Genomic DNA, 12,371 nt, shown 5'->3' on the forward strand with positions numbered 1-12,371 from the left:
CTTGCCTCAGCCCTGCAAGATACTGCCACCAAGCTGGCATTGTAACTGAGTCTTCAAAACATCATTCCATTGTTCTTTCAAGCCAGCTGCTTCAAGATGGTGGGGAACATGGCAAGACCAGTGAATTCCATGGGAATGGTACCATTGCCGCACTTATTTGTTGTGACATGAGTTTCTTGACCAGAAGCAATGCTGTGTGGAATGCCATGACAGTGGATAAGGCATTCTGCAAGTCCACAGATGGTAGTTTTGGCAGAAGCATTATGTGCAATAAAGGCAAGTTTGTATCCAAAGTGTCTCTTCCAGTAAGAACAAAATGCTGCCCCTTCCATGATGGAAACAGTCTAGTGTAATCAACCTGCCACCAGGGAATGGTGCCATATTGGGGACTCCGTGTTGGTCTCTTCTGCTGATTGGGCATTCGGCAGTGGCTATAGCCAGGTCAGCCTTGGTGAATGGAAGACCAAGTTGCTGTACCCATGCCTAACCTCCATCACTGCCACCATGGCCACTTTGTTCATGAGCCCATTGGGTGATGACAAGGATGACTGAGGAAAGAAACTGGTATCCACAAAATGGGTCATTCTATCCAATTCATTGAAATCCTCCTCTGCTGAGGTTACTCTCTGGTGAGCATTCACATGGGACACAAATATCTTCATTTTTTCCCATTCAGAGAGGTCCATACCTCTTTCCCAGACTTCCTTTTCACCAATTTTCCAATCATGTTCCTTCCAAGTCCCTGACCATCCAGCCAAATCATTGGCCACAGCCCATGAATCCATATATAATTGTACACCTGGCCATTTCTCCTTCCAAGAAAAATAAGTAACCAGGTGCACTGCTTGAAATTCTGCCCAGTAGGAGGATTACATGTGCTGTCAGGGTGTGCTTGGCCTGATCAACATACCACTTTCATTTCATGATGGATTGCTGCTGTGCACACCCAACTTAATGCCTTGGTGGGTCAGATTACAACCAGTTCATGATCGGCAGCTCAGATCGCGTGTTAACTTGGTGGCCCATGGTTAAGTGTTCAGTCGCTACTAAGGCCCAGTAACAGGCCAAAAGCTGTTTCGCCAAAGGAGAGTAGTTAATTGCAGAGGATGGCAGTACTTTGATTAAAAACCCTAAGGCCCTATGCTGTGATTCACCTATAGGTTCCTGCCAAAGGCCCCAGACAGCATCCCTATCTGCTACTGATACCTCAAGCACCATTGGGTCTGCTGGGGTATATGGCCCAAATGGCAAAGCAACTTGCACAGTAGTCTGGACCTGTTGCAGGGTCACAGAGCCTTCTCTTGTTCTGGGCCCTACTCAAAACTAGCAACTTTTCAGGTCACTCAGTAAAGGGATGGAAGTAACACATCCAAATGAGGAATATGTTGCCTCCAAAATCCAGAGGCTTCCTAGGCTTTGCGCCTCTTTTTTGGTTATGGGAGGGGCCAGATAAGGATAAGAACAACTTATCCTTCTTCACCTTAGAAGGGGTATCTGACATGCCCCACACCACTGGGTCCCTAGGAATTTCACTGAGGTAGAAGGCCCCTGAGTTTTTGTTGGATTTATTTTCTACCCTCTGACACACAAATAAATGTCTTACCAGTAAGTCTGGAGTAGTTGCCACTTCTTGCTACTAGGTCCAATCAGCATATTGCCGTCAATGAAATGGACCAGCGTGACATCTTGTGGAAGGGAAAGGTAATCGAGATCCCTATGAACTAAATTACGACATAGGGTTGGAGAGTTGATATAGCCCTGAGGTAGAACACTGAAGATGTAATGCTGGCCTTGCCTGCTGAAAGCAAACTGCTTCTGGTTGTCTTTATTAACAGGGATGGAGAGGAAAAAAATTTGCCAGATCAATGGTTGCATACCAGGTACCAGGGAATGTGCTAATTCCCTCAAGGAATGAAACCGCATTTGGTACAGCGGCTACAATTGGATTCACTACCTGGTTTAGCTTATGATAATCCATTGTCATTCTCCAGTATCCATCTGTCTTCTGCATAGGCCAAATAAGCAAGTTTAATGTGGATGTGGTGGGAATCACCACCCTTGCATCTTTCAAGCCCTTAATAGTGGCACTAATCTCTGCAATGCAGTGTTTCTTTTGGTTTACTATTTTTCTAGGTAGAGGCAATTCTAGTGTCGTCCATTTGTCCTTTCCCACCATAATAGCCCTCACTCAACAGGGCAGAAAGCCAGTGAGGGGATTCTTACAGTTCCTGAGTATGTCTATCTCAATTATCCATTCCAGAACTTGGGGGAAAAACCACAGGATGGGTTCAGGGTCCACTGTGAGATTGACTTGAGCTAAAACTTCATTGATCACCTGATTTCCATAAGCGCCTACTCTGACTGGTGGACAACAATGATGTTTTGGGTCTCCTGAAATTAGTGTCAATTCAGAGCCATCGTCCAGTAATCCCTGAAAGGTCTGATTATTTCCTTTTCCTCAACATACAGTTATCCTGGTAAAGCCTGTAGGTTCTTTTGGGAAAGCTTAGGGGAAAAATTAACAGCATACATTTTTGGCAATGGAGCAGCGTCTCTCATTAAAGGGGTTCTAAGTTTGCACACTGGGTCAAGTCTGGGAATTGAGCGGCCATGACTCTCTGTTTTTATTATTCAAGTTAAGCTTTTGTTCTCTTGACTTAGAACTCTTCCACTTATACAGATCAAGTTAAGAATTTAGTAGACTTCCCATCTATTTCACTTCCACCAAAGAATATCAACCATACTCCCAGTAACCACATAACAGAAATTAAAAAACAAACCAACTAAAAAACCTTTCATGGTCATTTTGCATTCTTCATCACAATAAATTATTTTATATTTTTAAAGTCATGTTTTAACTCTTCTTAGATTTAAAAGAATTTCCATTGGAAATTTAAATTTTCAAGTAACTCTGATGCTTCAGGAAGCTTAGCCATTATTATCTTTTTAGAGATATGTGAGGTTCAGAGTAGGTATCACCTCTGCTCAATCTCACACACATAATATTGCAGTCTCTCACAGTTTCTAAATTCAGATCACAACCACACACTGTCTTCCATCCAGATCTTAACTTGCATAAATTGCATTCTAACACACACAAAAACACCTCTACCAAATCTCTTGCATGACCTCCCACTCAATCATACTCAAAACATCAAAGTCACAACGTTATAATCACCAGCCCTTTTACTGCCATATGCAGAGACTTGGGTACAGTCACAAACCACTTTCACATACTTTATATATTTCACTCAACACCCCTCCCAGTGATAGGCTCAAGTGCAAACCATCTAAGGTACAGTCACAAACCACATGTTCTCACAGATACTATATCTCCTCACACTTAAGAGATGGAGCTTCTGGCCTCAGCAAGATTAAAAAGCTTTACCATAGATGTGTCCCTTATCACAGATAATCGTACTAGTTTCCACCCCTCTGGATTAATTCCAGCCTGTCACACACACTTAGACACACAATGTCACCTCACACCCCCCCCACCCACCCACGAACGGCCCAGGACCAGCTCGCCTGCCCCAGGGATCTGTGATTCATCCACTGGGTCCCTCCTAGTTCCAACAGACCAGCTTCCTCCCTTCGCTGGTGAAATTAACCCGCGGACACTCGCCACACCTAAACCCTCCCGGTAGTCATAGGTGGACCCAGCTCAGACAGCCTTCCACAGAACGTTGTGAGGTCACTGCCAGCATAGCCAGCCACGCCACCCGCAAGCATGCGTAATCAATCACACGGTCTCAAAGCACCACTCACAGGTAAGTCACATCAATCACATTATGCCACCTCACAATCACTGCACGTGGCCGAGCTCACTGCTTGAACCTACACGAATATGTAGCACATCCACTTTCACATACAGATTTCCTCACGCATGACACCCTCACAGTCGGTGTCACATAATCATCTGCCTCTCGATGAGACGCACCCCCGCATACGTAACGGACTCACAGAATACATCTCGCATCGCAACCGCGGAGAGAACCATCCAGAGGCTGGATCTCTCCGCACCAGACAACAGTTCTCTTAAGCCCGCGAACGTGCACATTGGGAGGGTCGGGACAGCCACCGTGTCAGGTTTGAAATCCGTCCTCAGAGAAATCTGAGGTTCCGAATTCAGACCCCCAAACCCAGGTGTGAGCCACGCAAACTGGGTGGTTGTGTCGTCACTCCAAGCCCGAGTGAAACAGCGTAGGTGCGGCCGGAAGTCGGGCGGAAGACCTACCTCTTTAGCCTCCCGGGCTCCTTCCTCTAGGACTAAGTTTCCCAGAGGACACGGCTTTCCAAAGCTACTTCCGGTCAGGACGTCGGTTGAATGGTCGGCCGTAGAGGCAGTTGAGGGCTTCCCTTTGCGGGTAGAGTAGGCAGGGCTCGGCGTGCGGCTTCGCCGGGAAGTCCAATCAGAACTTGGACCAGAGCTCCTCCTGAGGATGCTGAAGGTGAGGAATCCTGTAGCCCCAGGACCGGGCAAGAGGAGTGTCTGGAGTGTTAGGCCTCTTAGTGCGGGAGCAGACCTAGGGAGAGTAGGTTAGTCTGTGCGTGCGTGACGGAAATTAGTCTCATGACTAAGGGTATTTGGCTGTTTGTTGTGACAGCAACTGGATTCGTGCTTTTGTGACCGTTGTAATTTTGTGCATTGGCCATGTGTGTAAATGGAGTTTGTATGTGTTTATGATCATGATTGCGGGTGACTATTTGTGTAAGCCCCATTTACTTATATAAAGAAAAGCACATTTACACAAACATTTAAACCCAGGCTCACCGTAATCAGGTAGTTAGGAAGACATTCCAGTAGGCACCTATAGATTCATACACACGTCATAAAGCCAAAGCCACATAATCCCACCATCCCCCCCGTGTTTATCATCATCATACAACCTCAAAGTGACTTATATAGTAAAAAAAAAAAAAAAAGAAAAAGAAAGGAAACAACAACAAACAACTAACCGTATGCCCACTTAGTCGGTGTCCTCCACAGTTATCTGAAGAGCTCACACACATCACCAAGAATCAGAGAAACATAGTCTTCATGGTCACAGACAACATCTACTCCACCCCACACTCAAGGTCACACAAAATTTGAGCTTCTAGAAAAACCTAGTATCTCATAATTTTTCTCTACCTCACTACTTCTGCCATTCCCCTTAGAAACACCTCTAATTGGAGGAAAGAATGGCACTGTTGCACATCCAAAAACAGTGTCTAAGATGATTAGGTGCTGCATCTTACCTGAAATTTTCACATTAACCTTCAAAATTCCTTTGTTATATTACTTCATTTAAAGTAAAAGTTATCTATAATTCTTCAACCACTCTGAACATTTTATTGCAAATGTTTTCACCCTCTGTGTACATACATATATGCTTATGTTCATGAGTATTTTTTCCCCAAAGATTAGAACACAATACACATTGTTTTGTATTTCCTTATTAAAAGATATTTAGGTCTTTTTTGCCTGTATTTAGGGATGAATTTCAGAAGATTTTCCAGGATGTGGTTTTTTAAATTCTCACCGGTACTTCAGACTCAAGTATTTATTTTGCTCCGGACATCTTTGTTCTATTTCTTCTTTTCAGTGTTGCTTTAGTGTCTATTTTTGAAGTTCCTGTTACACAAGAATGTTAGATATAACCAAAGATCTGTTACATCTTTTGAGTCATTTTCTCTTTCCCTGACCTTTTCATAAGGTCCATTTCCTTTTCTTTTTCCTCTTAATTCAGTGAGAATCTGTTCAGGGTAGGTCTGAGCAGGCCAGTTGGCTTGATTTTATCATAGTGTTGGGACACTGATTTGCCTCTCTAGATCACTCCTGCTAAAGAGCCTGGGCCCAGTCTTTCTTGAATCCATAGCTGGATTCCCTCCTTGCTTTGAGTAAGGTTGGGATTGGTTCATCTTTTCTCTGATCTTTTATGTATGTGTGTATGGGGTCTGGGAGTAAGAGATGTGAAGTGGGGGAAATGTCATTCTAAGTTAGCACATTGGGAGCTCAGAGGCAAGATCATCTCATGTTTGTTTTTGTTTATTTTTAAACCCCTCTCATTCAGCAACACTTTCTTTGGACTGTGAATTTCTTCTAAAGTGGAACTAAGAAGACAACTAATAAATACATTGAATTCTAAAAAAAAAGCCATGGCCCATGTAAGTTGTTGTTTTCTTGTTCCTCATTGAAGTAGTCCTCTTTTTTTCCTATAGGTCATGTGAATATTTGCATTCTTCATCCTGATATTGTTACCTAACTGAATATCACACAGTAACTTGCCAGTGAGTGAGTAAGTGATTGTGCCAAAAATATAGGATCCTCCTTTTTTGCTCATCTCTCTAACCAGTTTATATACTCATTCAGTAAATCATTACTTATTTCCCATATGCTGAGTCTTCTGCCAGAATAAGGAAAGAACAGAAATAGTATCCTTTTGAGGGAAATATTGATGTTCTTCTTGTCAGAACTTTGGTTTGATGAACTGATTTAACAAATATTTATTGAATATCTACTATGTGATAGGCATTCTTTTAGAGAACTAGGAATAAATCAGTGGGGGGTAAAAATCAGACACATACAAATCATTCCTTGTGGAACTTGACTTGTAATGAAAGAGACAGACAGTAAATAATCAGCTTATATAGTACAAGACTTAAGACACACATATATATGTGCATATGTATGTATGTATATACATTATATATATATATATATATATGGTCAACTCTCCATATCTGTGGGTCCCACATCTATGGATTCAACCAACTGTAGATTGAAAATCTTCAGGAAAAAAAATTCCAGAAAGTTCCATAAAGCAAAACTTGAATTTGCTTCATGCAAGCAACTATTTACATAGCATTTCCATTATATTAGGTATTATAAGTAATCTAGAGATGAGTTAAAGCATGTGGGAGGATGTGTGTAGGTTATACGCAAATACTATGCCATTTTACATGGGACTTGAGCATCTGCAGCTTTTGGTATCTGCGGGGGTCCTGGAACTAATCCCCTGTGGATACCAAGGGATGACTGTGTATATGTAGTGAACAAAATAATTGTATGGTAAAACTAAGACGAAAGAGCAAATATATGTCTTATCAATCAGTGACTGTATATGAGTTCTCTTTGTTTGTTTGTTTTAATTTTAATTTTTGGGTGCGTTGGGTCTTTGTTGCTGCACTCAGGCTTTCTCTAGTTGCAGCAAGTGGCGCTAGTCTCCATTGCAGTGCACGGGCTTCTCACTGCAGTGGCTTCTCTTGTTGTGGAACATGGGCTCTAGGCACGTGGGCTTCAGTAGTTGTGGCACGTGAGCTCAGCAGTTGTGGCTCATGGGCTCTAGAGTGCAGGCTCAGTAGTTGTGGCTCATGGGCTTAGTTGCTCCATGGCATGTGGGATCTTCCCAGACCAGGGCTCAAACCCATGTCCCCTTCATTGGCAGGCGGATTCTTAACCACTGCACCACCAGGGAAGTCCCTGGATATGAGTTTTAACATACCTATTAAGAGAAAAAGTCTTTCAGATTGAGTCACAAAGAAAAATTCAACTCTCTGCATCAGATGCTTAAGTGATTCAGTGATTCAGAAAGTTTAATAAAAGGATGGACAAATTATACCAGGCAAATGAAAACTAAAGGAAAACATACTAAACTTTAGGCCACATCACACAATTAAACATGGCAAAGAGGGACTTCCCTGGTGGTCCAGTGGTTAAGAATCCGTCTTCCAATGCAGGGGATGCGCGTTCCATCCCTGGTTGGGGAACTAAGATCCCACATGCTGTGGGGCAACTAAGCCCATGCCACAACTAGAGAGCTCGTGTGCTGCAACTACAGAGCCCATGCTCTCTGCAGCCTGCACACCACAACTACAGAGCCCATGCACTCTGGAGCCCATCCGCTGCAAGGAAAGATCCCACGTGCTGCAACTAAGACCTGACACAGTTGAAAATAAATAAATAAATATATTTTTTTAAAAAACATGGCAAAGAAGGACACTACATAATTCTAAAGTGTAAATTTCAAAGTGAAGCTAAAATACTTATGAATTACCTACATATAAAATATTACAGCAGCAACTTTCCTAAAACAAATAGAAAAGCAGATAGAAGAAGAAATAGATACTTGCCAGCAGTAGGAGATATTAGTTAACCGTCTTAGTCAAAGTCAAGACAAGTGGACAAAATTTAGTTAAGGATATTGAAGTACTAAATCACATACTCCATCAAATCTATCTTATTGATATACATGAAATGCTAATAGTAGTGAATATGCATTTTTTAGGTATCCATGGACCATTCAGAAGAAAATGACAAAATATTAGGCTGTAGTAAAGCCCAAAAAGTACAAATGGTAGACAGTATTCTCTGAACACAGTGAAATACAACTAGAATTTAATTACAGAATCAGAAAAATTGTTATTCTTACCAGAAGTTTATAAAATCTGTCTTAGTAACTGCTGAATCAAAGAAGAAATATAATCTAAAAAGTGAAAAATTTCTCATGTCAGTGATAGCACTACATATTGGAACCCATGGAATTTAGTTAAAGCAGGACTCTAAGGGAAAAGTCATAGATTTAAATGCTTCTAACAAAAAATAATGAAAATTTGTAAGTTAAAAATAAGTAGAAAGAAATCTGGAAGGGATTTACAAAGATAAAAATTACATGTGTTACAAAACAGGAAAAAATTATAACTAATAAGATAAATCAATAAGTTAAATCACTAACCTTTGAATCATGAATGAAAAGGGAGAAAGCACAAATATACAAAATGAAAAGGGGAAAATCCACAGAAACAAAGGAAATTCAATAGACTCTTGAAAAAAATACTGTATTTGATTCTTTGCAAATACATTTTATTTATTCACATATACACCATTTTCAATTGCTCTCTCTTCTTGAGATCTGAATTTCTGTTTGATATCATTTCTTTTTGGCCTGAAGACATTTCCTTAGCATTTCCTGTAGTTTGTATCTTCTAGTGACAAATCCTCTAAGCTTTCTTTATGTGAAAATGTCTTTATTCCTCCTTTATTTATAAAATAAGTCAGGACTTGCATCCTCCTCTATTTTCTGGAAGAGTTTTTTTTATAGAATTAGTATTATTTATTCCTTAATTGTCTGATAGAGCTCACCAGCAAAAAGCATCTGTGGTAGGCAGAATAATGAGCCCCCCTCAAAAAAAAACTGTCTACGTGCTAATCCTAGAACCTGTGAATAGGTTACCTTACGTGGCAAAAGAGACTTTGCAAATATGATTAAATTAATGCTTTAAAAAATAAATTTATTTATTTATCTATTTATTTTTGGCTGTGTTGGGTCTTCGTTGCTGCATGCAGGCTTTCTCTAGTTGCAGCAAGCGAGCGGTGGCTGCTCTTCGTTGCGGTGCACGGGCTGCTCACTGCGGTGGCTTCTCTTGTTGCAGAGCACGGGCTCTAGGTACACAGGCTTCAGTAGTTGTGGCATGTGGGCTCAGTAGTTGTGGCTTGCGGGCTCTAGAGCACAGGTTCAGTAGTTGTGGCACACGGGCTTAGCTGTTCTGCGGCATGTGGGATCTTCCTGGACCAGGGATTGAACCTGTGTCCAGCATTGAATCCGGCAGGTGGATTCTTAACCACTGTGCCACCAGGGAAGTCCCCCAAATTAATGCTTTTGAGATGGGGAGATTATCTTGGGTTATCTGAAGATAACCCAAAGAGGATGTGCGTATGGAATATGCATACTTCGGTTAAAAAAATGCAACATTACTGGCTTTGAAGATGGAGGAAGTGGGCCATGAGCCAAGGAACGTAAGTAACCTCTAGAAGCTAGAAAAGGTGAGGAAATGGACTCTTTCCTAGAGCTACCAGAAAGGTGCACAGCCCTGCCAACACCTTGATTTAGTCTAGTAAAACCCTTGTTGGACTTCTAACCAACAGATCATAAATTTGTTGTTTTAAGCTACTGCATTTGTGGTGATATGTGCAGCATCAGTAGAAAACTAATACACCATCTGAGTTTAGAGTTTTCTTCATGAGGAGACTTTAATTTCTTTAATAGATAAAGGGCTTTGGTTTTTTTTTCTTTTCTTGAATTAGTTTAGTAATTTGTGCCTTTCAGGGAATTAGTTTATTTCAACTTAGATGTCAAATTTATTGGCAGAAAGTTGTTCATAATATTCCCTTATTATCATTTTAATGCCTGTCAGATCTACAGTAATGCACACTTTTAAATTCCTGTTATTGATAATTTATGTCTTCTTTTCTTGATCAGTATACTAGCAGCCTGTCAATCTTATTGGTCTTTTCAAAGAACCAGCTTTTAGTTTTACTGGTTTTTCTCTCTAGTTTGCCCTTGCTGTTTCACTGATTACTGATCTTATTTATTCTTTCCTTTGTTCTGTATATTTTAGATTTAATTTTCTCTTATTTTTCTAGCTTAAAATTCCCTTTCTTCTTTCACCCGTGGGTTATTTAGAAGAGTGCTCTTTAACTTCCAAATATTTGGGAGCTTTTCCAGATCTTTCTGATAGTTCATTTTTAATTTAATTCTGTGATGGTCGAGGAACATACTCTGTAATTTCTATCCTTTTAAATTTATTGAGATTTGTCTTATGGTCCAAAATGTGGACAATTTGGTGAATACTCAATGTGCAATTAAAAAAAAAGGGCATTATACTGTTGGGTAGAGTGTTTATCAGTTAGGTCAAATGTTTGTAGTGGTGATCAACATTTCTATATCTTTACTAATTTTTTTTTGTCACTTGGTCTATCAATTACTGAGAGAGGACAGTTGAAAGTTCCAGATACAATGGTAGATCTGTTACAGTTCTGTCAGTTTTTGCTTTATGGTATTGAAGCTGTGTTATTAGGTGCATACATATTTAGGATTGCTATATCCTCTTGACAAATTGACCCCTTGATCATGAAATGTTCCTTTTGGTAATATTCTTTGTCTTGAATTCTGTTCTCTTTATTAACATAACTGATTCAGCTTTCTTTTACCGTTTTCTTCATGGCATATCTTTTTTCCATCCTTTTATTTTTTTTAATTTTAATTTTAATTTTTTGCGGTACGCGGGCCTCTCACTGCTGTGGCCTCTTCCGTTGCAGAGCACAGGCTCTGGACGCGCAGCCCCAGCGCCCATGGCTCATGGGCCCAGCCGCTCCATGGCATGTGGGGTCCTCCCGGACCGGGGCATGAACCCGTGTCCCCTGCATCGGCAGGCGGACTCTCAACCACTGTGCCACCAGGGAAGCCCCATCCTTTTATTTTAACCTATTTTAAGTGTATCTCATATAACAGCATATACTTTGGTTCTACTTTTTTACCCAGTCTGACAGTCGCTGCCTTCAAGTGTCTACACAGGGTTTAGCAAGCTATGGCATGCTGGCTAAATCCAGCCCACAACCTGTTTTCCTCTGGCCCTCAACCTAAGAATGGTTTTGCATTTCAGAAGGGTTATAAATAAGTAAAGAAAAAAGAATATGTTATAGGGACTATATGTGATCCACAGAGCCTAAAATATTTACTACCTGACCCTATTCAGAAAAGTTTTGCTGACTTCTAGATAGACCATGTAAATTAAATGTAATGATTATGTTTTAATCTATCATCTTATCATCTATCCTTTCTTCCTTTTTTTTTTTTTCCTATTTTCCTGCCTTCTCTTGGACTGATCCTGTATTTTTTTGTATTCCATTTATCTCCATTATAGGATTATTAGCTGTACCATTTTTGTTTTGTTTTGTTTTGTTTATTGTTTTGGGGGTTGTTCTAAGATTTCCAATGTGATTTTAAAAACAAAAAAATCTTACTAGATCTTCCAATAATTTTATACAACTTCATACATAACTCAAAAATCTTAAAACTGGATATTTCCATTTCCCCTTCCCATCATTTTTACTACTGCTATCATATATTTTATTTCTAAATACTTTTAAACTACACATGCTTTTTTTCTTTTTTTCTTTCTTGCATTTTTTTGTGGGGGTGTGGTGTGCCACTCAGCTTATAGGATCTCAGTTCCCTGACCAGGAATTGAACCTGGGCCATGGCAGTGAAAGCCCAGAATCCTAACCACTAGGCAACCAGGGAATTCCCAGTTTTTTTTTTCTTTAAATGGTCAATTATCTTTTAAAGAAATTATGAGATGAAAACAATATCTTTCTTATTTACCTCCGAATTTATCATTTCTGGCACTCTTCATTTCTCTGTGGATAGAAGTTTTTACTTAGTATAAATTTTTTCCACCTTGAAAAACTTCCTTTAACATTTTTTGTAGCAACGTTTGTTACTCTAAAAAAAACAAACCGGGCTTCCCTGGTGGCGCAGTGGTTGAGCGTCTGCCTGCCGATGCAAGGGACACGGGTTCGTGCCCCCGTCCGGGAAGATCCCACATAC

The 12,371-nt window shown here is 40.4% G+C and overlaps 1 protein-coding gene across 5 annotated transcripts in view; it reads left to right on the forward strand.

Moving 5' to 3' along the window:
* The window catches only part of LOC101270594 (zinc finger protein 461), a 93,560-nt gene that overhangs the window by 8,631 nt on the left and 72,558 nt on the right, over positions 1-12,371 (forward strand). For 2 of the 5 annotated variants that reach the window (XM_049702939.1, XM_033413815.2), the window contains exons 1-2: positions 4,099-4,451; positions 6,057-6,150. The exons of 1 other annotated variant lie outside the window; for it this stretch is intronic. In XM_049702939.1, the coding sequence (XP_049558896.1) occupies positions 6,142-6,150 (9 nt within the window). In that variant the 5' untranslated portion in view covers positions 4,099-4,451; positions 6,057-6,141. Of the gene's footprint in view, positions 1-4,098; positions 4,452-6,056; positions 6,151-12,371 lie in introns of those variants that run through there. 2 more of the 5 variants (XM_049702936.1, XM_049702937.1) reach the window with 2 other exon arrangements.

The sequence above is a fragment of the Orcinus orca genome, chromosome 20, assembly GCF_937001465.1.
Source record: "Orcinus orca chromosome 20, mOrcOrc1.1, whole genome shotgun sequence".
In the NCBI taxonomy this organism is placed as follows: domain Eukaryota; kingdom Metazoa; phylum Chordata; class Mammalia; order Artiodactyla; family Delphinidae; genus Orcinus; species Orcinus orca.